General features: G+C 50.7%; 2 protein-coding genes and 1 long non-coding RNA gene across 10 annotated transcripts in view; 2 read left to right on the forward strand and 1 right to left on the reverse strand.

The window, feature by feature from the left end:
* Positions 1 to 13,240, forward strand: part of SMAD3 (SMAD family member 3) — a 115,360-nt gene extending 102,120 nt beyond the window's left edge. For 4 of the 5 annotated variants that reach the window (XM_060152822.1, XM_060152832.1, XM_060152841.1 and 1 more), the window contains 3 exons: positions 5,607 to 5,819; positions 7,842 to 7,979; positions 10,467 to 13,078. In XM_060152822.1, coding sequence (XP_060008805.1) covers positions 5,607 to 5,819; positions 7,842 to 7,979; positions 10,467 to 10,930 — 815 coding nt within the window. In that variant the 3' untranslated portion in view covers positions 10,931 to 13,078. The other variant, XM_060152851.1, reaches the window with a different exon arrangement.
* Positions 8,722 to 27,644, reverse strand: part of AAGAB (alpha and gamma adaptin binding protein) — a 96,843-nt gene continuing 77,920 nt past the window's right edge. For 2 of the 4 annotated variants that reach the window (XR_009541187.1, XR_009541184.1), the window contains exons 8-14: positions 25,922 to 26,026; positions 21,979 to 22,064; positions 21,332 to 21,350; positions 21,182 to 21,237; positions 20,676 to 20,855; positions 17,866 to 18,148; positions 17,101 to 17,451 (exon numbers count right to left, since the gene is read on the reverse strand). Coding sequence is in view for 1 of the 4 variants with exons in the window: in XM_060152887.1 (XP_060008870.1) it covers positions 24,688 to 24,765; positions 25,416 to 25,465; positions 25,922 to 26,026 (233 nt within the window). In the remaining 3 variants the exon portion in view is untranslated. Of the gene's footprint in view, positions 9,227 to 17,100; positions 17,452 to 17,865; positions 18,149 to 20,675; positions 20,856 to 21,181; positions 21,238 to 21,331; positions 21,351 to 21,978; positions 22,065 to 22,980; positions 24,766 to 25,415; positions 25,466 to 25,921; positions 26,027 to 27,644 lie in introns of those variants that run through there. The other 2 variants (XR_009541185.1, XM_060152887.1) reach the window with 2 other exon arrangements.
* On the forward strand, positions 13,262 to 17,698 carry LOC132522383 (uncharacterized). The gene is made up of 2 exons (XR_009541191.1): positions 13,262 to 15,019; positions 15,112 to 17,698. It is a non-coding gene; the product is annotated as an uncharacterized LOC132522383 (long non-coding RNA).

The raw sequence follows: 27,644 nt of genomic DNA on the forward strand, positions 1-27,644 counted from the left end.
AGGACACCTATTATTTCTAGTAAAGGAGTTATTATACAAAAAGAAAGCAAGCATAGGACATGGGGCTGCTGCTTCATTTCCTCCCTCCTCCAGGCAAAAGATGGCACCTCCTGCCACAGTAAAGCCACTTGGGGTGCCTCGTGGAGGCGGCCCATGAGTGACTGAAAGGCAGCTCAGCTTCTGGCCAGGGGCAGGCTCTGGGGAGGTCCCAGGGCTTTGTTTTGCAGGGAAGGGATGTGAGCAGGTGATGTTCCTGTTATTACACATCATGCCGGATGAGTCACCTGGAATTTCCTAAGGATTTAGGTCAAGGATTGGAGCAAATGGAGGGGAAGGAGGAGGGAGGCGGAGAGAGAGAAGAAAGATAACGAGCTGGATCCTGCCGGTGAGTAAAGTTGTTCTCTGCTTTAAAGTGAGACATCTCGGGAGGGGCCTTGACTGGGGGAAACGAGGTACCAGGGAATGTCCTGGGGCAGCGGCTGAGCTGGAGTTTAAGGAGGTGATGGTTTCCCGGAGGACCTTGGGCTGAGGCTGCCTTCCTGTCCTGCCAGGAGAAGGGGGCCCTGGTGGCAGAGTAGCAGGAGGACCCCTGGGCCCCGAGGGAGGGCAGGGGCCCACGTTACAGGCCCTACCCGATCCCAGGTGTCTTGGGCTGCTGCAGAAGTTCTTTTCTGAGGCCTCGTTGGGCTTTAATCTTCCGTAAGCTTGGGACACCACAGGCAGGCATCTTCACGGCAGGACGTCGGCTGCCGGCTGGACCGTCACGCTCCCGAGGGTCCGTCCAGCTCTTAGACTTTTCCACTGTTCTTGGTTTCAGTAAACTGGTCCTAGGTTGAAAGAGCGTGGGGTCTTTTCTGTGTAAAACTGGGTTTGTTGCCTAATCCTTGGTGAGACAAGTTGGCATTGGTGCCCGGCTGCTGGGACACAGCTGGCCTGGGCCTGCAGGGACCTAACCCCCAGGTACACAGGTGGCTCAGGCACAGGGGTAGAGGATATTTTCACAGCCACCTGCGCTGGGCCTCGAAGGTTGCGTCCTGGCAGAGGAGGGGGACGAGCAGTCCAGGCAGGGGAAGTGCACGTGGCGGTTGGGGCGTGGAAGCCTCCTGGCCTGAGGCAGAGCCGCCTTCCGCAGGTGAGCGCAGACTAAGGCAGCCGTTTGTGTTCTGACCTTTAGCTTTACAGCGTCGCTGCTCCCGGCCCTCGCCCAGTCCCTGCTTTCGATGTATAGTAGAAAGTTAATTTCCCCGCTCCGACCTCCCCCCGCCCCTTTCGTTTACCGGATTTGGATCTCTCGCACATGTTTTTAATAGGCATCCCTTTGCCTTCTGGGTTTTATTCTGTTTTCTTTTCCTTAAACAAAACAGAAAGTCAGTGCCAGCTTGGAATCGGGCTCAGAGCCGAAGCCAGCCAATGCGTTAGGCTGGCAGGGGGCCAGTCGAGAATTAAGTGCCCCGTGCTCCTCAAGTGGTCTGGCCGACACCGCACCGGTGGGGACAGGGGGCCGAGCACGGCTGCAGCGGGAGGCTCCTGCGTCTGCAACGCCTCTGCTGCAGGAAGAGAGATTGGCACAGACTCAGCAGTCTGGCCGAGAGCAGAAGCGTTTGAAGGGAAGGCCTTGGGCACACGCCATCAGCTGCCACTCCAGGTGTGCTGAGTCCTTGGCTAGAGAAGCGAAACCACTTTCCACTGGGGCAGGTCACTTTACCCTGTAGAGTTGTCCTCCCAGAGGAGCCTGTGAGTGGCATATGTTCAGGGTTCTCAGAAGCAACCTTACATAAAATTGCTTCTGCGTTTGTTGGGAAACTCTTGAAACTAGGGTAGGTTGGCTGGCTGGACTGATTGATATGGAGGAGGAGTAGCCACCTGAAGATGTCATTTAAGATTTAGTGCCCAGCTTCCCTGGTGGCGCAGTGGTTGAGAGTCCGCCTGCCGATGCAGGGGACACGGGTTCGTGCCCCGGTCCGGGAAGATCCCACATGCCGCGGAGCGGCTGGGCCCGTGAGCCATGGCCGCTGAGCCTGCGTGTCCGGAGCCTGTGCTCCGCAACGGGAGAGGCCACAACAGTGAGAGACCCGCGTACCGCAAAAAAAAAAAAAAAAAAAAGATTTAGTGCCCAGGACAAGTTTTGTTTCCCCTGCAGAACTAGTAAGAATTGTCTGTCCACCAACCAGAGCCATGTAGCATATTATGCTCCCTTTTTGCCTTGTCTGCTAGGAAGCTTAGACCCAAGCGGAGTGCTCTTTCAGGAGCTGTAACTTCATGGTTAGCCTGTTTATAGTCTTCTCTTTTCCAGGGTCCTGACTTTGTCTTGTTCGGAACCATGGTCTGGATAAGTCCTTTGGTAGGAAAGAAATGAGGGCATACATGAAGTTTAAAATAAAGTTTAAAATAAAGGCATAACCCAGAGGTGGTGATCATACTTGGGTCTGCAGCTCCTCTTACAGAAATGCCTTGAGGAAGCACCGAGGGATGATGGGAGGGAGAGAGGTGAAAGGCAGGGCTGACTGTCAGTTGTTTGCAGACAACGGTAAGTGCATGGCTGCGGTGCTGCTTCTGAATGTAGGTCGGCTCGTCCAAACAGCACTCTCTGAAATGGCAGCCTTCGGACTTTGCCTTGGCCTGACTGCTCTGTTCCCCCAACTAGCATCTTCTTAATTATGTGTCAGGCTCCTGCATCCTGTGTTTTCCACAGCACTGTTCAGTGAGTGTCTGTGAGTTGCAGGCATGTTTAGATAAGGGCTCAGATCTGCTTGGGAGGGCCTCTTGGGCTAGGACCCCAAGCCTCTCTCTGATTCCGAGACACCTTGAAGCCCACACGTGCCCAGAATATGGTTCTGGCCCCATGTTACCCAATGGGTGGCCTGCTGGCTTCTCTTCTTTTGATGGGTGGGCTGAGTCAGTGTTCCTGGGAGCCTAGCTCGCTCACTTCTGCCTGGACTAAGCCCAGGGGGTGCTGGAAAAGGCTTTATAATTTGGAGATGAAGACGGTTCTGTTCTGTACTTGGCTAGAGAAGCCAAGGCCAGCCCAGTTCAGCCATAGCTGCCTCTTCGTGGTGACCCATGCCAGAAACACCGTGACCTACGTGGTCTGCTTTCAGTGGCTTCCAGTACACTGCAGTCACTGTTCAGACTGGGCCACTGAGGCCAGAGAGGGACGTCATGTCCCTCAGGTTGCACAGCAGGGTCAGCGGAGCTTGCCTCTGGGAATTCCCCAGTACCTCTTGGCCCTGACACGTTGCCAGACCACTTTGAAGGCTCGGAGTGCACTTGGATTTCTTAGGTGGTGGTGGTGGTTTTTTTTTTTTTAAGGTTTCCAAAGCAACATAGCTCACATTTTAGTGACCACATTGTTTAGAATATAGCTTATCTCATTGGAATGTCAAGCATCGAGCAAAGCCAGAGCCGGATGTGGCTGGCGTGGCTCAACCCAGCCTCGGGGGCACTGGCCGCGGGCCATGGTCGCTCCTGCCCCACCACACCACTTTCACCATTAAGTACTGTGGGCCCTGGCAAGGGAAGGAGGGGCAAGGACACTTCGCTCCCTTCGGATGGAGGTCAGGACAAGAACAGGATCTCTTCAAGTTCATATAACCAAAATTATTATAATTTCTGTTAACACCATTTATTGAGTGCTGGATGTGTGCCCCGCTCTCCCCTTGAATTATCTCAGTCCATCCACAAACAGCGCCTGGTGATAAAGGAGATTCTCCGCTCTGGTGACCCGGGGGGAGATGTGGACACTGAAACTCAGAGCTTAACTGGTTTGCTCAGCGGCACACAGCTGGTCCGTGTCTGAGCAGAGGGTGGACGATGGTCCATCTGGCCTTGAAGCTTGTGCTCCATGACCTGGTCAAGCATCCAGGGCAGTGGTTTTCAACTGGGGCCTGTTTTGCCCCGTGGAAGACTTCTCGCAATGTGTGGAGGCATTTCTTACTGTCACCGCTGGGACGGTGAGATGGATGTGTGCCGCCGGCATCTGGTGGGTAGAGGCCAGGGATGCTGTGCACATCCTAGAGTGCACAGAACCCTCTCCCCACAGAGAATTATCTGGCCCCAAATCTCAGGAGTGCCGAGGTTGAGAAACCCGATGTAGGTGTCCTGACCCTCTAGCTGACTCTTCCTGGGTGTGTTGAGTGCAGGGATGTCACGGGCTGCAGCTCCTCCCGTGTGTGCTGACCTTCTCTTTACCCTTAGACGGGATCATGGGCATAGACCCCAGAAGGAGATCAGGGCCACTTTGCCCTGCAGGGGGACCCGGGCCTCTCCTGGGCTTTACGCACTTTCAGAGGTCTGGTGAGCTGAGCAGTGGTTCTCGTGGGTTCTCGCTCCGGGAAGTTGCCCGGCGGGCGGTGAGCAGGGGTCTCGGGCCAGTGCTGAGACTTGGCACGGCGAGCCCTTCCCATCACTCTCACTGGCTCCCACAAAGTCACGCCCTGAGTGACCAGGCGGCTCCACGTCTATGTAAGAGCCAGAGCAAGTGACTCAGGCTGGAGGTCTGAGGCGGAGGAATGAGAGCAGCAGAATCCCTGATTCGCCAGCAGATGGTAGGCAGAGAGCAGGATGTGGCCCGGGGAGCAGTGCAGAGCAGAGAAGCAGCTGGAAGGGCTGGCTGGAGTGCTGGGGAGTCCTGTCAGAGGCGTGGCACCGCTGCAAGTGAGGAAGGACGAGGGCCCGGCTCAGGGCCAAGAGGATGGACCCTAAGGTGGGAGATGACACACAGACGGGCAGGAGGAGGGCAGGGGTACCTGGGCAGGTGTGGAGCCTGGAACAGCTGGAGGTGACAGGAGGCATAGGGAATCACGGGAAAGGTAACGTGGAGGCACGTGAGGGGAAACCTCTGTTTCAGGGGTTCCCACCTCTTCTGAGAACCAGCAGTTTGCTCTGAGGAGCCCTTGACCGAGACACAGACTGCCAACTAGGATAAATTCAGAGCTGCTTTTAGGTGAGTTTGTGTCTTAGCCACCCCGACAGATGGCATCTGGATACATTTGGAAGATAGTTTCCGCAATAAGAGGCAGGGAGCCAGTTCACTCTGTAGACGGTGCCTGGTGCCTGTGTGGCTGTGGACGCGACCCCCTGGGCCGCACCAGCCTTGTCATTTCACAGGCTTGGACGCTGCCGCCCGACAGGCTAGGAGTTAGCCCACGACCAGGCAGAGCCAGAGGCTGCAAGCCCTTCTGGGAGGCAGAGATCAGCATGGGTTACTCTGGGGACCTTGGGAGAGAGGCAGATGGTGTGGCCAGACCGCAGTGGGCACTCCTGGCCTGTCCGGTGCGTTTAGCCAGGTGCTTGCTGGTCTCAGGGCCTTTTGGGTTTGACCCAGCACCTCCTTGAAGACTACTTCAAGCCAAGGCCAGGCCGGGCGGGGCAGGGCCTTTGTGAGCTCAACTAAATAAAAAGTACCGAGGCCAGTGGAATGCTTCTCCCAACACCTGAGGATTTTGTCCCACTGGATCCTGCGAGTTTTACATAGTAAAAGGGTTGGGGGGGGGATTCTAATGCCCTGAGAGGTGGGGAAACAGGCTTCTGGAGCATCTAGGGGACCCCATCCAGGAGCTCAGGGGCTGGGGGGCCCCCTGACCCAGCGGCCCGGCCTGTCTCCTCAGACCTGCAGCCCGTCACCTACTGCGAGCCGGCCTTCTGGTGTTCCATCTCCTACTACGAGCTCAACCAGCGTGTCGGGGAGACATTCCACGCCTCACAGCCGTCCATGACAGTGGATGGCTTCACCGATCCCTCCAACTCAGAGCGCTTCTGCCTGGGACTGCTCTCAAATGTCAACAGGAACGCGGCCGTGGAGCTGACGCGGAGGCATATCGGTAAGGGGCGGCCGTGCTCCCCCCTGACACCACCCCGCGCCCCAGCCAGCACAGGCCCTGCCAGAACCCACCAGCCACCCCTGTGCGCCTCCCCCGTGCCCGTCCCCCGGGCTGCGTATTGCCTTGTTTAGGGGCCAGACAGAGTTGCGGTTGCTTGATCGTTCCCACTCAGAGACCATTTCTGAAAATTTGAGAGCCACAGAGGAGGACAGTTGACTTTCTTGAGAAAGGCAACTGTGCAATTCTCTTAATAAAAATACCCTTGAAGTACTGATAGGTGGACAAGTATATAGTCCACCTTGGAGGAATGATATTCTCTTTGTTCACTTCATATATAATCGTTCTAGGAACTTAGAAGAGGTGGAGAGACCAGTATTGCCCGCCTCCGGGACACCACTGCTGCTAACACTCTCTCCTGACACCTAGCACGTGGTGAAAGATCACTTAGTTTAGGAAGGAGGAAGCCTTGCTGTGTGTCACTTGGTTTGCTCATAAAATTATCGTGCTGGGGATGTTCACAGCCTTTGCGATCCAGAGTCCTAGAAGGGCCATAGAGATGGTGTAGAGATGGTGGGTATTCTCAGACATTGTTGAGGGCACGCAGGGTGGCCAAGGGGTTCCAGAGGAAACTCAGGAGCTGGGCAGGGCAGCAGGGGTCTGGGCACATGTGAACCAGAGCACCTCTGCTCGTTTGTATTATATCTTGCGCCTTCACAGAAGATTTCATTTGGACAGAGGGTTTTACAGTCAAGAAAAGTTTGGAAGCCATGGGCCTGCGCCAGTGCGCCTATTTTCCAGGGAGTGATAACCTGATGCCCAGGGAGGGGCAGAGCCCTGCAGAGGCCACACAGCAAGTGTGTAACACAGTCGGTGACAAAGAGCCGCCTCCTGCCCCTGAGGCTGCATCCTTCCCAGACAGCTTCCTACTTGTTTTCTTTTAAAAAGATCCTCGGTGGTATACACAGGTGTTTACTTACCCACTTTATACTTTTCTGTATTTAAATATAACATTTCAAAAATTACCCAAACATTTTTGTTCTTTGGGTCTGGGTCTTCCCACCTCCGCCTCCCGCTCTTGACCGACATAACTCCAGGGCGCCTCCTAGTGGCCCCCGAGTCTGTCAGCACCCTGGTGTCTGTGAGCCGCCAAGTCCTGTAGCACTGAGCCAGGAAGAACTGGGGAGCGGCGGGGCCGGGGACAGTGGTGGGACGAGGAGGCAGGCCTGCAGCCGGTCGCCTGGTTTCCATCCCACTCCACGTTGCGCCTGTGAAAGCTGGCTCCATTCCCCGGCCCTCTGGGCCTCTGCCCCCAGGAGTGGGAACAAAGACCTTCCAGGCAGGAGAAGAGAACATCCCCTGGCTGAGCAGAGACTCGTTGTCAGAGGGTTTATATAACTTGCTTGAATTGCAGAGCCAATTTAAAAATAATTTCTGTCCATCTGGAGTGGATTTAAGAGATGAAGGGAAAGTAAATGATATAAAGCTATGGAATGTTTTAGAAAAATGCATCGAGGGGAGAAAGGTACAGGGAGTGGCACTAATTAAGCCATCCTTGCAGTGAAGGGCTCCTGGGGTATCTGCTGCCTCAGGAGGAGCTCTGCAGGCTGACTAAATGAGTTTCTGAATCTTGGAGGGGGAAGGGACCTAGTAGTAGTAGTAGCAGCAGCAACTACTGCTCACCAGGCACTTGCTGTGTGTCTTACAGCAGCCCCATGAGGTAGGTATGATTGTTACCCCCATCTTACAGATGAAGAAACTGAGGCTCAGCGGCTGAGTAACTTGGCCGAGGCCCATGGCAGGTCATCGGCAGAGGCTGCTGTTAAGACTTACCCATGCTCTTTCCTCTCGTCGTCTGCCTCCCCAGCTTTGGCATCACTTCCCCGTGTGTTTAGGCTTGGGCTCTGGGCCCCGTTTGCCTGGTGACCCTGGCAGAGAACCAGTCACTTGGAGCATCGGCTGCAGTTCTGCCTCCTCTGGTAGCCTCAGCTGGTGCCAGGACCACTCTGACCCGAATCTCTCTAGGGCGAGGCGTGCGGCTGTACTACATCGGAGGCGAGGTCTTCGCAGAGTGCCTCAGCGACAGTGCCATCTTTGTCCAGTCTCCCAACTGTAACCAGCGCTACGGCTGGCACCCAGCCACCGTCTGCAAGATCCCACCAGGTACCACCACCGACATACCCACCCTTTCCCTGAGGTCCTCTCCTCTGCGGCACATGCCTGGGATGCTAAAAAGGTTTCTCCTCTCTTCCCTTTTCTCCTCACGGGTGTTCGCACTGACAATCTGGAGATGCTTCCCTTGGGTTTTCTGCCCTGCTGTCTTATTGTGACCTCCCCGAACCTTCGGGGAGCAGACGCAGCATCTGACACATCTGCCTTTGATCTCTGGGTACCTGTTTATTGCCTGTGTGCATAGATGCTAAGATAGTATGCCTGCTTTCTTCCTTTTCTCCCTCCCTCCCTTCCTTCCTAAAGCCATGCCAGATGCTGTAGGGGGATGGAGGGGTGCAGAAAGTCCTTCTGCTGTCCCCACAGACCTTACCCATCAGCTGAGTGTGCAAGGCAAAGACACAAATGTGTTTAATACAAGGGAGGGTGCTACGCACCACGCAAGCAGCACAGGTAACGTGCTCTTGGATCCAAGGGGAGAAACACATTTAACTGTTAGGATGGATCAGGAAAGGCTTCATGGAGGAGAAGGCATTTGGGCTTGGAGCAGTAGGTAAGCATTAGGCATAGGGTGATGGTGGGGCGAGGACCGTGAGGGCATCCCAGGCAGAGGGAACGATATGGGCGAAGGCCCAGAGGTGATGGAGGGCAGGGCACACGTGGGCTGCACTCTGCCTGCAGTGGAGGCCGTTTAAACGACACGTTTAGAAAACATGATGGGAACAGGCCACGGAAGAACATGAGAAAGTTTTGCTTTTATTCAGGGGGACTGTTGAGGGTTTTCTGAGTAGGGCTACGAATCCCACCTGTACTCTAAGGGGTGGCAGGCTCACCCCAGAGGGTGGCTTGGACAGGGCCAGGCCTGGGTAGATGACCAGGCAGGTGGCTGATCTCATCCAAGGCCTCTTTACTTAGAAAGCTGAGGCAGAACGCCCCGGCCGCAGCCCACTTCTCCCAGGGCGCGCAGCCGCAGAGCGTGGACTGGGCCCGCTGGGTAGTGTGTGTGGCTCAGTCCATTGCCTGCGGCGTGTGTGTGGCATGTCTTCCTGCTCACTAAGTAGCAGGTGGTGGTGGAGCGGTGGGTCATGGGCTGGATCAACTTAAGACTGCAAAGAGTTTGAGATGCTCGTGGTGCTCTCCATTTCTGGAACGTCGTGTGGTTGCGTTTACAGAGCACACGGCTACCTTGGGGCTCACTTAGTCCTCACCAGTTATTCTAGCTCTTCAGGCGAGGAGGCATGCTGAGGAGACAAGTTCAGAGAGGTTAAGCTACCTGCAAAGGACACACAGCTAGTAAGTGGCTGAGCCAGGATGAGCCTAGGGCTGTGTGCTTCTCTGCTGCTTGCTGGGCGGGGGACCGGAACTCACCTTGGGCTCTGCTTCACCCCTCTTCCCCTCAGAAAATGAGAAGAGGAAGTCCAGATGCGCACTTGGCTTTGTGCCCATCCCCCAGCCCCGCCCTCTCCCTCTCTCTGGTTCCGGCAGAGCTGGCTGTGGTGCTGGATGTTATCTCATGGGATGTCAGAGCTGGGGGGCCTCTGAGGCCAGCCTCTCCTTTCACAAGGGAGACACACGGGCTTAGAAGAGAAAGTGACCAGCCCAGAGTCACGCAGCAAGCCGAGGGGCCCAGTGCTGGCCCGTTAGTGTCACCTCAGCTCACCTTTTTGGGCATTTTTGGCATGTGCTTTTTTTTGTCTTTTATTTCTCTGATTGACACATTCCTGGCACTCAGGCGGTTGGACTTCGAACAAGAGATTTACGGTAAACTTTATGTGCGCCTGTCTCTGGTTTTATGCCTGGAGTTAGGTACACACCTTCACTTTGCCGAGAACGTCACCCCACCCCAGCCTCGTGCCCAGAGGCCAAGATGTGGCCCAGATCTCTCGCTGCCTCCTGGCCCGGGCAGAGGTGGATTTGTTGGAGGAGCCCAGGTGGGAGGTGCCCAGGACCCTCTGCGGAACTCCTGTTGGCACGGCAGGCCGGGTAGCCTCTCAGCTGGCCCGTCTCTCTGGTGCTCCCTCCATCAAAGGGCAAGGACTCCTGTTCCCCAGGAGGTCGGCCATACCCGTACACTACGGGGGCCTCCAGGCTCGTGACCCTGCCTCTGTTCCCTGGAGTCTTGCCTTGGCCCCTTCGCCCAGGGCAGGGCCCACCTCTCCCAACCGTTTCCCTTGTTCCTGGGCTCACTTTACTGTCTTCCTCAGCCTTCCCACGGCTCTGGGAACTGGAGCTTATGGGCCACTGTTTAACTCTCCCCCCTCCCCTGTGTCAGCTGCATCTCCCCATCAAGGCGGTGATGGCTTCAGGGGCAGGGACCACGTGGGCTCGCCCCCAGTGTGGTGCTGAGCGTGGAATCTGTGGCTAATGTGGGAACACTGGTCCGGGTGACCCTGGGGGTGGGGTGGGGGGCTTTAGCCAGGAGAGGAGCTCCGGACAAGTGCATGCTCGTCCCCACGAGCACTGTTTTTGTTCTGTTGGCAGGATGCAACCTGAAGATCTTCAACAACCAGGAGTTTGCCGCCCTCCTGGCTCAATCTGTCAACCAGGGCTTCGAGGCCGTGTACCAGCTGACCCGGATGTGCACCATCCGCATGAGCTTCGTCAAGGGCTGGGGAGCCGAGTACAGGTCGGGGCTGGGGCGCTTGTCCCTGGGATGCGGGGACTGCAGGTGGCTCAGAACGCAGAGCAAGGGCTCCCCAGAGATGAGCGAGGCTGGCCCTTGCCCCGAAGAGCAGAGGGACCAGGGATCCGAGCGGGGCCAAGTCCCACTAGACAGGGAAGAGCTGAGCAGTGCTCGCCCAGTTTCTCAGGAGCTGGGAGCGTTCCATCCTCGCCACAACCCTGGGTGGGGACGCTGGCATTGTCCCTGTTGTACGGATGAGGGAACAAAGGCCCAGGGAGGGAAAGCGACTAGCCTGAAGTTGCATCATTTGTGGAAAAGCTGAGCCTAGAACTGTGTCCTCTTGGCGTCTTCCTCCTTGTTCGTTCTGGGCAGATGGTTTTAGGAAGACCCTCTCCGGGGAGTTAAGTCTTCATCTCACTGTTCCTTCTCTCCTCTGTGGCTCCATCTCTGACCCGGTGACCCTGAGGATCTAGGATATTAAAACTGAGAAGCAGGGAAGGGAGGAGGAGATTTGGGTGGTCAAAGGAACAAAATTTACTTGCTCAGAAATGATTTTTTCAGAATTTCTGAGATACTGGTTTTAACATGGCACTGGTCAGGGGTGTCCCTGGTTTGCTCTGTCGAATCTCTCGGGCCACTCTGGCGTGGGCTTAGAGAAGCCCGTTCCTTTTCCTTCCACACCTGGACAGGAGTTTCCCCTAGAGGCAGGTCTGTGTGCCCAGCCCCGACTCCGCGGCAGACACAGAGGTGCCCGCACGTCAGCTGGAGCCAGTGCCTTGCAAGTTACTCTCCCCTTCTCTTCATTTTTCCAGATGTTTGGAATCCATTTTGTTTTGCAGTCATTCTGCACCCAGGCCAAACCCATTTCAGTATTGGCTCTGGGCCACCATTTATAATGAAATCCAGATGAGCATGACTTATGGAAAGTCAGATTCTCATTAGAGGATTTCGGTCCATAAAATCCTCCTCTTTCATTTACCGTACTTTAGCTGCTGTTCTCCGTGTCTGCCCCACAGTGCCAGGGAACACAGCACCTTGGTCTCTGGCGTCTCTCTCAAATCCGGGATGAATGACCCGTTGAGCTATCCGAGTGGTCAGCCGCCGGAGAACTCACAACCCGGTTATAATGGCCTGAGATTAGCCCAGGCCCAAAGGCCCAGCCCGAGGGACGTTTTAGCTCACCTTTTGGTCTTGGCTGAATCATTTAGGGAGCAAGAGTTGAAAGGTTAGAAAATTAATCTTCTTTTTAGTTGGGGAAGGGAAATATTTAAAGATGGACCCGGTGGAAAAGAGCCAGCGGGAGGTCCATTTATCCCTGTTAGCACTCGGACTGCAGTCTAGAGGGCCACCCTCAGGCACCCAGGTCAGGCAGGCACGCCAGGGCCGAGTCTGCAAGCCCGTTTCTAATCCTCCACTCGGGAGAAGCGCAGGCCAAGCAAGCAGGGTGGTGACCTCGGGCCAGCGGCTCTTGACCTGGCGCAGCACTGCAGTCCTCCAGGTTCAAGTGCTTGGGAAGAGGCCCCCGCTGGCAGAAGCCTTTCCCTGGGGGCACTGTGTCACCGTGCAGGACATACCGCCAGCACACCCAGTCCTGTGCAGCCCACCACGTCACTGCCACCTGGCAGCGCCGCAGAGCAACCTAACTGGCGGTGCGGCCCCTTCCCAGAACAGCCTCGCCCTCCTCCTGCCTCCGGGGCCAAGGAGAGTAAGGTTTCACCCCTTCCTGTGAGGTGGCTGGAAGCAGAGCCCAGGCCTCTCACCTCCAGCTGGCACCAGCGCCTCCGGCCTCAGCAGATAGCCTTTGCTCGGTGGAGGCCTTTGGGAGCCTGCCTGCAAGCTGCGTCATCAACCAGCCCGAATTTAGACAAAGTGCTTTGGGGAAAAGAAACGTGTGGTGTGCCTTGGTTTTTTCCAGTAATTGTTCCACGGCTCGCTCTGCTCGTAAGATTTTCCAAAATAAGGCCATAGATGGGAATTGTATCAGCACGTTGGGGACCGACAGCATGTGGACTCTGTCGGCGCCCTGTAAGAAACACCCCTCAATCAGGCAGACGCATGTCATCGCGGCCTGCTGGGGGTAGGTCGGGGCTGAAGGCAGGGGAGCTGTAGGTGCCCTCTCAGGACAGGGGGACCAGAGAGACCTTTGCTCTGGCTGAGGTTCTCCATCAGCAGCCCATCAAGGCAACCGGGGGGCCTCTGGGGTACCCTGGAATTTGCCTTACATGTTTCTCTTTAAGGGGGCCACGTCCTTCCCTGGTGCAGGAGAACCTGATTTACTCAAAGCCCTTCCTGCTTGGAGTTTGGCCCGGCAGTTTCAGCAAGTTAGTGGCACCTCCTCCAGGACAGGGTCTAGCAAGGCAGTCCGTATCTCTGGCTCTGGGAAGAAGCCTGTCACCAAAGCGGGAAAAGGCATTCTGACGTGTGTGTGTGTGCTTCTGGACATTCTTAACATCCCCCAACCCACCCCTTTCCCAATGTCTTGCAGGAGACAGACCGTGACCAGCACCCCCTGCTGGATCGAGCTGCACCTGAATGGGCCTTTGCAGTGGCTTGACAAGGTCCTCACCCAGATGGGCTCCCCAAGCATCCGCTGCTCCAGTGTGTCTTAGAGACATTGGGTGTGAAGGGGGAGGGCGGGGAGGGTGGGCTTGGGGAAAATGGCCATGTAGGAGGTGGAGAAATCAGAACTCAAATCACGGTTGTCAAAGAAGAAGAAATTTTTCTCCCTCAACCAAAGTGGCACGAGCCTGTTTTACAGAACATGAAAGCAAACCCAGAGATGGATTTTTATGAACAGCTGTGTCTGCTGAACACATCTGCCCTTCGGCCCTGCTGTGAAGGGCAAGAAATGGCTTCTGCTCTGGTGGCTTGAGCAAACAGGTAGTATTTTACCACCTGCCCCCTCCCCCAGCCCCCTTTTCTTTTAATGACAGCAAACTGAGATGTCACTGCCCAACAGGAAAGGGCCCTGTGGTCAGGACCGAGTGCGGAATTCGCCTTGGGCACTCTAGAGGCAGGGAGAAGCCGGCAGGCAGGGGTATAAGCGCACCTCACCTCGGGCCCAGCCCTCCTCTTCCAGTGAGCATTCCTGAACCCCAGCAGCGGCAGACCTTGCACCCTGGGGGCTGAATTGACTTGGGGTGGTGAGGGGTCTTGTCTGTCTCCACCCTTCGGGGAGCATACTGATTGGTGTGAGCGAGTGTGTCCAGAACCGGGCACACAGGGACCGGTGGGAAGAGGTGGTGACACCTCTTCTTTAAAAACACTCTTAAAGTTGTCTGCATTTTCAGCAGTTGGAAGGATCTGTCGAGGCTCAGGCACGTAGGAAATGTATAGTTTGTAGCATCACGGTAATCTCAAAGAGATTTGAATTATGTGAAGTGTTCCCGGGAAGCAGGAGGCAGTTGTCCGTGATGGTGTTCAGGCTGAGGCAGCACCACCACGGTGCGCGGGTCTCCGGTCACCTGTAAGAGCTCGCTCCGCTTTCTCATGCATTCGGCTACACTGGCTGATGTAGTCAGTTGCGTTAATTAAATGAACTTTATCGTATGCTCTTTTAAACCTTTGTTTTATATTTAAAAAAAAAAAAAAAAACCCTGGGTTGGCACGTTGATTGGGAAACCAGAGGGGGACCCAGCAACTTCTCCCCCAAAGTGAAGCTTTTCCAGGTTTTGTTGAGAAGACACCTGCCAGCACTTTTGGAAGCTGAAATTAACAGAAGCAAATTCACCAGGAGGGAAAGATTTCAGGCCAACACAAAAGCAAATGAAAGGGCTATTAAAAAATTTTTTTACACCTTTGAAAATCGCAGGTTTGGTGCAAAGAGGTCTGTCATCTTTCCCCTGGGATATGAGATTATCTAGCTCACAGTAGAGGATCATCAGTGACAACTCTAGCAGTTACAGTGTGTAATAAGTACTGCTCCCAGTGGCAATTAGTGAGGAAACTACTATAAGTTATTTCAACTGGAAAAAAAAAAAAAAAGAGCCCTCTTCTACTGGCCTTTTGCAGAATACAGCAGATGGAATTGCCACTTGCAATTGGTACTTTATACTTTGCTGCTGTTTTTGTATGAAATGACTTATCCCATATTTTTGCATGGATTTCTACCAGGAAAAATAAAGGGATTTCCTATGGAAGTCCTGTCTTAATTGCAGGTGAAGGGAAGAAAGTGTACACTTTTGGCAGGTATAAACCTCAAATGTGATGACATTTCTGATGCTATGTGGAGATGTTGGGGGCTTCCTGGGTGCCTCACTTACAGGATCCTAGGCCTCTGAAGCTCCAGCCCTGAAGTTTCCAGGTAGGAGAGCTGCTTGCCAAGCCTCCAGAGGACACAGGAAGAGACGAGAGTACGTGGCCAGACCTGGACTGGTCTTTGCGCAGGACTGTCGACACAGAGCCGGAGACGGTGTGTAGTCCCTCACTCCACCTGAGGGGGCCAGATATTGCAAGTCTGAAGTTCGTGCCTGGTATGAAATGATGGTGGACTGCTTCTTTTAGATACAGGAAATCATCTGAACCTCCTGGATGTGTGTTCCTGCTCCCAGTCAGGTCTGAGACTCATGGTATGACTTCTTATTCCATTTTGGCCTCGGCTGAAGCCATCGTGGTGCCCCCTCTAGAAGCCATGGGGAGCAGTCTCTGAGGGCCCGCGTTCTCCACCTGCTAACGTGATCTCCTGTGAGGGCTTCCTACGGCGCACAGCTGTCCCCCAGGTACTTGGGAACCGGCTTCAGGTACAGCCCAGTTTGGGTGATCTTGTTGGTCACATCTGGCTGCATTTGGATGGTGTCTCAGAACCCTCAGTGCTCAAAGCTAAAGGCTACTTCTAGGAGGCGTGAAGTTTTAATTTTGTGTTTTTCCGAGAGCTACTTGCTTGGCCCTTTTTCTTTATAGACTAGACTGCTGGAGGAGGAGGATGAGAGGAAAAAGTGGGGAAGCCCACCTTCAGCACCATTGAAAAGAAATTTGGTTGTACCCAGAGGTTAGGATCTGGTTTCATTCCCACCCTAGAGGCTGCGTAGGTGGCTTTGAGGCACATGTAATATTAGTGTCCTTCAAGTCATAAAAATAGTTTAAAAATCCTATTGCCTGAAGGCATTTATACATTGAAAAACTTAAAGGACAGCTGAAAGGGGCAGGAGGAAATCGGGGCAGTTCTGGGGGGTGACGGTGGCTGTTGGAGACCCTTTTCAGTGCCGTTGTCCAGGCTGCACAACGTGCCTCGCTTCCCTGCCCCGGGCTCCCCGCCAGGCCACCTTCACCTTGCGGCTTGTGCTGACGCTGACCTGAGAGCAGCTAGAGCGCGGGGGCCCTGGATCCTGGCCTCAGCGCCTCCCTCAGGAGCCAGCTTGTATTCCCTTTCCTCTCCGCCCACTCCCTCCCCGCTCCTAACTTTATTTAGTACTTGGAGCCTTCCAGTGCAAGTAGGTAGCCGCCCCAGCGGTTCGGGTTACAGGCCTGTGCTGGCCAGTCTTCTCTGCTGGCCACCTTCCTGGCAGGCTGCAGATCTGACATTCTGAGACAAGCCCAGAGTCAGGAGCGGGGACTTGGACTCTTAGGAAGAACAGACATGAGGGCAAGGCTGCTGGCAGACTTTTCCATTGTCCTTATGTTGTCTGTGCTGTATTTTTTTATTTACCATGGTGATTATTTTTTTAAATCATTGTTAATGTATTGGAATGAGCTGTAGCACGTATCTTGTGCTTAGTTTGTTTTTCTCCATCTCCCTCTGGCTTCCTAGAGTTTGGACGTATTCCAGGGCTAAATGCTTTTACTCACACCGCAGAAAAAGGTTTTCTTTAAGTAACGCGTGCATGTCATGCATGTATGTGAGTAGCTTGGGGAGACGGCAGATATCTCATTTCATTCTCAGCCCCAAGCTGCCATTTCTGGGCTCCGTGAGGGTCTCTGCGGGGTGAGAGCTCACATTAGAGCTCTCATTAGGCCACTCTCTGTAGTCCTTAAAAGGAGAAGGGAGGGACAGGAATCTGCAGACTGCTCAGGGGACTGTTTACCAAGGGGGTTACCAAGTAGCAAGAGAGGGCATGAGTTTGGTTCCGGGCCCTGTGTCTTACTGTGTGACTAAGTGGCACAGTTGGGAGTTTTTCCCAAATCTACATCTTTGCTAGAAGAAAACCTCAACACGGCTAAGTTGTACCGTTTTTCTTGGTGTGGCATAGATGTTCCCTTCTCGAACCCCTTCAAGTGACAGTCTTTCAGGAGTATCAGCCACTCCGCAAGTGGGTGGGAAAGCAGAAAAGCGTATGGATCAAAAATGAGGCGCCTCTGATGGAAGAGCGGGGAAATGACGTGCGCCCCAGGCACCCTTTCAGAAGCACAGCTACCACATGCAAAAACTCGCGCACCGTGTAAACTGGATGGAGAAATTCTCTCAAGTGATCCTGTAATTTTTTGCTTTTGTGCTAAAGTAATGTACACTCGAGCATTCTGGTGTTTTTATATTTATGTAATAATTTCTTAAAACCATTCAAGACAGATAACTATTTAATTTTTTGAAGAAAGTTGGAAAAGGCTCTCCTCCCAAGGACAGTGGCTGGGAAGAGACGGGGCACAGCCAGTTCCAAATGCTGGTAGAGGGTGCAGTGGCTTTTGGGCTCAGCACCTGGGACGACTGACCCAGGCTGGCTCCCCACGTGGCAGCATGTGACACAGGCAGCTCAGAGTCGAATACAGGCCCTTACGTGGGGGCCTCTGAACCAAGCCCCTCTCCCTTCCTAGGGGTGAGAACTGTCCAGAGGGATGAAGCCATCTTCCTCCAGGAAGCCTTCATTCACCCTCAGTGCTGCTGTTGCAACTAGGCTGTTCTGGGCAGGACTCCTGTTGGGGTGTGCGTTTGGGTGGGGAAAAAGAACGCGGAGGATGTTGATTACCTTCCCTTCTCAGCCAGCCTGACCTTTTAATACCTTTGTAAAAAGCATGTATGTATTTATAGTGTTTTAGATTTTTCTAACTTTTATCTTAAGAGCAGAGCACCTGTTTAAGCATTGTACCCCCTATTGTTAAAGAACTGTGTCCTCTCTCTCCCCTGTAAGTGCCCTTCTAATAAACTTTTCATTGAAAAGCTGCTGGGCCAGAAGCTCGCTCTCATTCTCGCTGCCATGTCTGAGTGGAGAGAAGAGGTTAAAGGGCCCCAGGGGCTTCAGAGAAACGTGTCTCCAAGGCCAAGTGCACTTTGACCAAGGATGTGCCAGGTCCCATTCTGCCACAGCCCCGCTGCCCTCATTCACTCACCGAGGGCAACACGCAGTGCCAGCCAGTCCTGCAGGGATAGCAGGAGCCTCCGGGTCAGGCACGTGAAGGTGTCCAGTCTCCCAGTTGGCACGTCTCCCAGCGCTGCACAAGTCCCAGCGACGCTGTCTCTGCGTTGTTACTTCGCGTTCATTCCCTTTGTATTTGAGAGCCTTTGGCAAGTGCGTGGACGCCACCGGATTAATCTTGCCACAGGCAATGGAGGTAGGTTTCAGGTTCCGAAAGAAGCAGGTTTCCACACTCTCCAGCTCACATGACTTAGCTCCTGTGAAAATCCATTTTAAATTCCAAACGCCCAAGGAGAAAGAGACTTCAAAATTGTTTTCCATGGCTCAATCTTACACTGACCCCAGCTGATGTGGATTAAGAAACAGGATGATGAAAATGAATAAACAATTTCGGGGAGGCGGAAGGGAGCTGGCGTAATTCTCTAGCTGGGCCACTTCTACAGCAGCCTTTCCTCCCAGGACCTCACCGGAGTCCACACATGCTGTACCAGGAGGGAGGCAGATTTCCCAGGAATGGCACCGACGTGCCTATAGGTTTGGCCTCCATGAACTACATCAAATCCCTACCTTCATTGTTATTTGGCCAGTTCTAGCCTCCCGCCCCTAAATGACTTTCCCCAAGGTTTTATCTAGTCAGTCTCTCGGCAAAATGACTCGCACATCCCTATCTCTAAACCAACCTGTTCCTTGAGCGCCACAACTTTAAATTCCAGCTGCCTGTGAAACGCGATCCAAAACAACTCCCCCAAACTGAATCATCTCCCGTCTTGTCCAAGCAAGCTCCCTTTCCTGACTCTCTGTGTTTATCGGGAGCCCCCCCGCCGCCCCACCTTCTCCAAGTCCTGGGCAGCTTGATGCTTTTCTTTTCCTTGCTCCCCGCCACCTCCCACCTCTGCAGCTGCCCCTGGTGATCCAGCCTCCCTTTTGGAAAGGCCCTGAATGTCCGCTCTCCTCTTTTTCTCAGGCCTGCACCTCCCCCGTCCATGGGGGTATCCCCAGACCAGTGTATGTACTCTTGACATTCCTCCCTGAGAGAGCTCATCTAACCTGTGTGATTTCAAGCCACGTAAATGCTAAGGACTCCCAAATCAGTATTTCTAGCCCAAACATCAATCCCCAGCTTCAGACTCATATCCAACAGCCTGCTGGCTACTGGTAAGTGGAGGTGCCACAAGTGCCTCAAAACTCAGTTTAAAAACCGGAAGTCATCCTTGCCCTTACTGAACCATCGCCCTCTCCTGGCCTTCAGTCCCGCTTTATCAAAATCCTTTACTCAGCCCATGGCCACGAAGTCACAGTCATCCACCACTCCCTCACGCCCCACATCCGACCAGCCCTGTCTGTCCCTCTGTGCTCTCGGCCCTGTACTCGAGGCCCTCTGTCACCTGGACAACTGCATGGCTTCCTAACCACTCTTTGAGCCTCCAGCCTGCTTTCCCATAAATGTACCATCCACACTGCCCTCCCTGACCTTAGACGGCGCCAGAGTCCACAGCACAAATTCTAAGGCCTTTAACATGGGCCACGTGACCCTTACCACCTGGCCCCTGTCCAGCTCTCACAGCTTGCTGCCTCGCCCCTGCAACCCAGTGTCGTGTTAAGCGCAGTTCCTCATGTATCACACCAGTCTACACCCTGCTTCTCCCGCCCTGCCTGACACCACCAATTCACCGGGCTAACCTTCCCTAATGCTCTGAGACTCACTTCAGAAAGGAAGCCTTGTGTGAATCTTCCTTGAGAGCAGGGTCTATATCTTATTCTTGTATCCTCAGCTTCTTTTGGCCACCACATATTTTTGCTGAATTCACTGAATGAATTGGTGCCTGTATCTAGTAGATTTTACCTTAGCAATGTCTTTTCCATCCATTTTCACTGTGCTGTCCTATACAAGTCCTTATGTATGGTTGAAGGAATACCACCAAAATAAAGTTCCTGATTACCTTTGATCACAGCTATTCCAATATTCTCCTAATTTGTCACCCTCTAGTCCAGGGATGGCAAGTACAGGGCAAAATTACCAACTTTCACTAGTTCTCTATCCATGCAAAAACCACTCATCACAGTGCTGGGTCCATTCTCAGCTTCAGAATCCTTCTCAACACAGCTCTCCAGGCAGACTGGTAATCAATTGGTGTTGGCTAGTCCTGCTGCCAGATTTTCCTGGAATTAATTACAGTTACATGTCTTCTACTCGAAACCCGCTGGCTCCTTGATTACCTCCCGAGTAGGCACAAAGCGGAATTCCAAGGTTCTCAGCATCACTCCATCCTTATCTACCACCATTTCTCTAGCTGGACTACTGGGGTTTCCCCAACATAACCCCTTGCTTTCTTATCTCCATACCTTTGTTCATGCCATAGCTTCCACTAAGAATTTTGCAGCCTTCATCCACGTATCTGCCCAAATTCTTATCCCCAAACGCTCAAGTCAAGCATCACTTCCTCAAAGTCAATGCGTCTCAAACTGTGGTCTCTGGTCAGCAACATCAGTATCCCCTGGAAAGTTAGAAACCCACATTCCCCCAGACCTCCTGAATCAGAAGTCCTGGGGTGGGGCCCTCCAGGTGATTACGACGTGGGCTCATGATTGAGAACCACTGCTCCAAGATGCACATCACGCTCTTCCCAACCCACTCGGCGCTCTCCTTCCACAGCAATTAAGGCTGGACACAGCACTCTTCACGTCCTGCCCAGCATTCGACCTTTTGTAGCCTCACTTTGCTCGCCCCCTTCTCCCACCTCAGTTAGACAATGAGCTGCTAGGGAAGAGAACCCACGTCCTTACCCAAGTCTGCAGGTTCGGCCACGGCCAGCACAGTCTGTCACCAAGGAGGGTCCCAGCCAGTGCTGGCTGCACGGAGTCCTTGTTTCAGCTCTCATCAGGATCAAGGAACAGGTTGCAGTTGCTCGTCCTTAACTTCCAGTTTGAGGCCTTCTAACACCATTAATGACTTCCTGAGATTTCCTGGAACAACAGGATTGATGCAGACCATGTCCTTGGGCTTCAAAGGAACAGACTCTTCTCTCCTAAATTATGCTGCTGTTTCCATAATGTTCCTACCCCAGGCCTCACTCAGCCTACATTTTGTAGCATTAAAGCCACCTGGTCGATAAGAGAAAAGGGAGAGGCAGTGGTTGGTCACATGCTTCACAGGAGAGAACCCGGGAGGCTTTCTGTGACCCATTTATGCCTCGCAGATTTATAGCTGTGAGGATCAAGTATTTGAGCCTATCAACATATACACAGATAAAAAAGGATTTTAGAGGAAAAAAAATGTTTTCTTCCCAAACCTGTGTTCTAAAGATGCAGTTAGTTATAACCATTAGGTCCAGGTTTTGAATCAATACTTTTCCAACAGGAAACAAAGTAGAACAGCACATCATTTAGAGCTGGACCAGGGCTCAGTAGTGTTCAACAAAAGATCACGCTGTTGCTATCACCTCTTTTCAATTCTTCATTCTGCAAATCAAAGAAACACCTCAGAATCGAGAAAGATACTTCCTATACTAGAGGAACTGTAACACACACTTAACTCTGAACAAAGACACCTACATTAGGAGCACGGCTGGTGATGTTAATAACAGGCACAGGTAATGCCCAAAATATAAAACTTAGAAAACGTCTAAGACCCTTTCTGCAAGAGCTTACATGCCAAAGGGGCAAGGATGGATCACTAAACTAAACCCCAAGTGGAATCTAAGTCAAAACTAGAACTTTGCCCTGCACTGTGAGCATGACGCTTTCAGGAACATACAAATTATGGGCAAGTTAACTGTTACAGTGTTGTTTTTAAATCTTGTACTAAGGGGGTACCCTTGACCTGATTTTTCACACTTTCTCCTCCTACAGTCCTCTATGAGATGGGTATTTAATGATAGAATGCTGTAGCTAAACTGTCTTGCCTATTTTAAAGTTTTTTGGGTCGGGGGTGAAAGGCAGCTCTTAACTCATCCAGCATTCTCGGTCTCCATCAGTCAGAACGTTCAATGAATCAAACCACTGACCACACTGGACACATGTTGGCTAAATTTAGCTTTGTATCAGCAAACACTCCAGCTCAGAATAGTTCAGGGAGCTCTCATCTTACCCTTAGACAGTGATTCTTCAAAGACTGTTTTTCCACGGCAGGCCAAGGCAGGGCAAGGGGCACTCCACGTGCTCTCTCGATGGCCACTGTCAAGAGACTGACCCAAGGTTAAGGGAATCCGACAGGCCACGGCAAAAATGTTTATCCTCACCTCTCCATGGTGGGAACACGAAGTTAGCAACAGATCACATTTCCTTTGTTATAAGTAGTTTGCAGTAATGGCTTGACACGCTCTATGGGCCTTGAACCACATCCCATATTACTCAGCCATCTAAGTCTAGCATCCCTGAATCTCCAGCTTCTCTGAATTAGATGTGGCCAAGTTCTATAAAAAGAGAGCAAGCAAACTGGTTCTGTCAATCTTCTCATATTCTGGCAGGATAACATATCTTAAAATTATAAAAATATCTATGTCTTCATCACTCTAAAATTATTACATAACATATGATTTTCTCAGGGAAGTAAAAAGTTTATTCTTATCTCTCCCTACCTCCCAACACTCATGGACCTTAAAACTTTAGGATCATGGTCATCAAAACTATTGAATGCAAGTCCAAACCAGCTTTAAGTGCCCACTATGTGCCAGACACCATGCTACACAAATAGAAAAATGTTTAAGGAAAAAAAAAAGCCGAGGTTCTTGTTTTAAATCCCAGATGGACAGTCCATAATAACTTATGGTGGCATGTACATAGGTCACTTTAGATAGAATGCAATTTTTATTACAATATTAGCTCATGATCACTCTTCTTAAAATGGGCCTTTAGTAGGTACCACTGGACACTTTAATCTCACATCTCCCCTAGAAGGGGCCAATACCCCCAGATAGCTGAGATCTTGAAAACATGACTTGATATTATACATTTAAATGGTGGATTCTAAAAGAGTGAGTTTGACAAACTCTTAGATTATTTGCTGTTTATGCCTAATCCAATAAAGGAAGGCTTCCCCACCCCCCCCAAAAAAAACCCAACAAAATCATAAAAATACACATAAGCAGACTTTATAAATAAATCACATTTTAATCACCTGGCTTTGTTTAATCCACAAAATCAAGTTCACAGCTTTTTCTAGTTTGTTTTCCCTAACCACGTGACCTAATGTATTTTCTGAAACCTTTCATGTTTTAAGAAAAATATGTTCCACCTTTCATCTTGCAACCCCAGGGCCAGCTTCCCTTATATTCCCAGTCAATGGCTGATGCAGTTACCTCAAAGAAACACTGATGGAATGATGGTAAACTACAGTCTCAAAGACCTTCAGATAGCGAAAAAAGAAAAGAAAGAAAAGGAAAAAAGTATCAAGCAAGATAGCCTCCAATGTTCCCTGGAATGGCTCCAATCACTGAAACCTTCCCTCCTGCAGTCACCCTGGCCCGGAACCTGGAGCATTCCAGTCATTCTGCCATCTGTCAGGTTCTGCAGTGCTTAGAAGGTGTTGCACAAAGGTGTCTGAAACTTGTTTCTGCTGGTGACCTAAGAGGTTCCTACCCACACTAGGCCAGCAGCAGTTCTCAGGCCATGTGCCCTGAGCCAGTTTAGAGCCATGGCAGTGACTACCACAGTAAAGGCTCATGACATGCATTACAAAGTGCCTACGAAAACAGAAAATAAGGATTACATTTGCTCTATTTCCCACTCTTCCTCTGGAAACTTTCCCCTTGGTGATCATTTCCCCTAGAGCTGACCCACTGAGCCCTGGAAGTAACACAAGGTACTCAGGGATTCACTGCCTAACATTTCATATCCTTTCCCACCAAGCCCACTCCTTAGTGTTACTATTTTGGCAGTGATCTCTGGCTTTCAGAAAGAGAAAAGGAAACTTGCCTTGTTTTGAGGGTATGAGTTGTGACAACACAGCTCTGCCATCTCAGGTAGCGAACTCTAAGAAAGAAAACTTTCTCCACGGTAACACTAATGCAAAAATCTCAGGATATGATCATACCGTTTCAGTGGCCTATAGAGGGAATTCCTTAAGCTTCTCTCTCTCTTACACACGCATACCGACAGACCCACAACTTGGTAGAGGAGGGTTTATTTTATCCTTACCAGAGTGGGAAACCCTTGCATCATTTACTACAGTCTAAAAATTCACAATGGTTTCTCAATACTTTCTAGCATGAGCTCAGATACTGTACTTCAAATGAAATGCCCAGATGCATTTTTTTTTTTTTTTCCAGCTAGAGACTAACCTGAGGGCCAGTGGCTTTGGCACATAGTCTATACTACAGCACAGATTAAATCTTTCCTCCCATCGAAAGCATCAAACCTCAGAGCAGCAAGTTCCTTGACAGAAAGAATCCAGAACCCAGGAAAGGTGGCACAGGCTCCCGATCTGCAGTGATCACGTGTGAACGCGGGGAACGCTGCTTAGAAGACTGACCAGGAATGGCCTGGTGGTTCTTCGCCTTTAACTTGGTCCCATCACACAGGCCTTGGAGCCTCATCCCACCCCTGTTCCTAGAGCAAAAAAGCGTATTTGAGAATTCCTCACTCCTTATTGTCATTCTCACTCCCCCACGATATTCTGAGGGAGGAGAGATGTCTGCTTTACCCCCTACTAAAAACTAAAATTCACGGGAGCCTATAAACAAGTCAGGCGGCCAACATGATGATGGGGAGCTCAGCAAAAGATGACTGGGTTGAGTAGGGAAGTAGCTCAGGTAGAGGGAGCTAGGGTCTTTGGTAGTCAAGCCCTAGCATGAATAATTTAGTGTTCTTCATCAGACGAAAGGCCTTCAATTTCATCTCTGTCTCCCCCAATTGCCATCCAGAAAGCTTTGGCCACCTGTGGAGAGAAGCAAGCAACAAACTGTAGGCAACAACCGAATTTCAGCTCGTTTCATATGTTATACACAGAACTGATTAAGACTTAAAATTCTACATCCTGCCCTCCAGCGCTCTGGCAACATCTATCAAAACCCCCTGAACACCCTGACCCCATGACTTCTACTCCTAGACTTTTTACTGAGGATATAATCAGAGCTGTTTACACAGGTGATGTATAAGGATACACACAGCTTCACTACAGAAGAAAAAAAAGGCACATGACCTAAATGTCCAAAACGGAAACTGGATACATTATGACACATTTATACAATGGAATACCATAAACCATATACATTTCCTGCCAAGAACGTGCTGTGTTGGTAATAACCAAACCAAACCAAACAAAATAACTAAGCGTTTTCCAGCCTAACAGCTAAGAAGGCAAACATCCTGAGTCTCAATGTTCCACGTCACTCAACATACACTGGAAAATCTTGGTTTGACTGCAGCAATTATATCACTACTGGGTAAATATTCAATTAGTTATAAGTTAATATCCAACAAAAAGTTCACAGTAAGATACTTTAGAAGTAAACAAGTGTGATATACCATTCTTATAGCACTGGACCTGCTGTAGGTACTCAATAAATACCTGACTGATTTTCTCACCTTTTCTGCATGCAACTTTCTTTGCTCGTGAGGAAGCGTCGCAGCCTTGTCTAGGGGGAAAATATATCTTAAGAAATTCATCTAATAGCACGGGACAATCTGGAATGCATGGATGTTCTAACACTAGAAGGTGGGAAATGGGTTTCACAGACACATTTATGGTGTAGTCATTATAGCTGTTAGGAAGTTTAAGTCTTCCAAATTTTCCAGATGAGAATGATGTGAGTAAATTGGTAGGGATCTTACTGATTCCATGTTAATGAGACACACTGAAAGAAACAGAGACAGGCAAAAGAAGGGAAAGTAAGAGGAAAAAGAATGAAGAAAGAGGAAAATTTTCCCAAGGAAATTTTTACTACCAGAGGATGGCACAGTCCTCCAGTACCCAAGTTTCTCAGATGAGGCCAGAGCATGGAATGCAATCAGCAGTTACAAAGTAAAATCCTACTATATAAAATAGAGGAGCATCAATACGGGAATCTGTTAGACACAATGGATCCGATTACCTTTCATTTCTTTTAACTTTGAAAATAGTCTTTCAAAATTCTCCAAATCTCCTCCACCTGTAGTAAGACTGGCTAGTTCTTGAATATCCAGGTCTAACGTGGGATCTGAAATAAGGATTCGCCACACATTATTTATGTATGTGCTAAATACACAGAATCCTAAAGCAATCAATCTGGCTTTGATGAAAGTTACCACTGAGTGAGTGCCCACTGGGGACCAGCTGTACAGCTCATGGTGTTGCATCCTGCTTGGCTGGTAGTGGGCCCTCACAAATGAACAGTAACTCATTTTATCCGTAAAACACTGTAACGAGGCAAGGAATTCTGTTTCCACTTTTCTAGAGAAAACTAGAGCTCAGAGATCAAGTGACCTTGCTCAAGGTCACAGCTATTAAGTGTGACCTTGGATTCAGACTTACATGTTTCCAATTCTAAAGGTCATGCCCTGCGCTAAGGTCCACAGATTCAATAAATGCCTGAAATTTATACCATATTTTACTGGTCAACAAATATTTTCACATCTGTTATTGACAACCATAGAAGGTGGTCAGGACAGATACCACTGTTCACAATTTACACATGAAGCAAGCTGAGTTTAAAAATGAACTCATCTAAAATTACAGCCATTCAGAGGTAGAGCCAATTTAAATTCCTTTTTCTTACCACAAATCCTTTACTATTTCTACCTCGGCATGTGGCTTCTTTATCAAACTTAGTTTTTAATCAGAATTTTCACTCAGCCTCCATTCCAGGCCAGTCACCTCTAGGATGTCTTCCCTGACCGTCCCAGCTCACAGGTCTCCTTCCTTAGGATTTGTCCCACACTTAGTGTTTATAGAGCTGTCTTGGCACTGACATACACTACTCTGTATGCTAGCATCTGTCTACTGTTACTATAACAAATACTACAGTAAGAGAGAGAGTTTGCTTTGTCCCCACCACTGAGTGCGTTAACTTATATGATTCCATTTCATTTTTGCAACAGCGATGTGAGGAAAGATTTGTCACCCCTATTGTATAGAAGGGGAAACTAAGGCCCACGGATGCTAAATAACTTACTCAAGGTCATCTCACTACTAGTGGTAGAGCCATGATTTGAACCCAGTTGTCCAGGATTCCAAGCCCATGACTTTACCCATTACATTACATTACAAGGCCTGTCTCTGCATTTTTAGACTATAAGCTCCTTGAAGACAAGGATGATAACATAATTCTTTACATCTACTACAATGTCATACAGATAATTTGATGTTAAAGATGCATTTGGTTAATAAATTTGCTTTAGTTCAATGGGCATGCCATGGTGGCAGTTGGTATATAGGGCTAGAGATAAAAAAATTTGTGATTAATCTGTATACATGATACCTGAACTGTGGATGTGGACAGAATCACTTCATGCTTAAATACAGGTTTGGAAGAGGAGTTTAGATGGAACATTGAGGAATGGCGATATTTAAAGGCTGGGTAAAGGAGTGTAATCTTCCAAAGCAAGAGAAGGAATCATCAGAGAGGTAGGAAGAACATCAGGAGATGTGTTGGGTGAGTCAAGAGAAGATAATGTTTCAGAAAGGGGCTGATTCATAATACTGAATGCCGCCAAGAGGTCAAGATGAGGACTGGAGGACATCTATTCGATTGAGTGGCATGGAAGTCGCTGGTGAGCTGTTTTCATGGAAAATGGGAGCAAGAGCTAGATGGGAGTGAATTGAGGAATGGAAATAAG

The sequence above is a fragment of the Lagenorhynchus albirostris genome, chromosome 1, assembly GCF_949774975.1.
Source record: "Lagenorhynchus albirostris chromosome 1, mLagAlb1.1, whole genome shotgun sequence".
NCBI lineage: Eukaryota > Metazoa > Chordata > Mammalia > Artiodactyla > Delphinidae > Lagenorhynchus > Lagenorhynchus albirostris.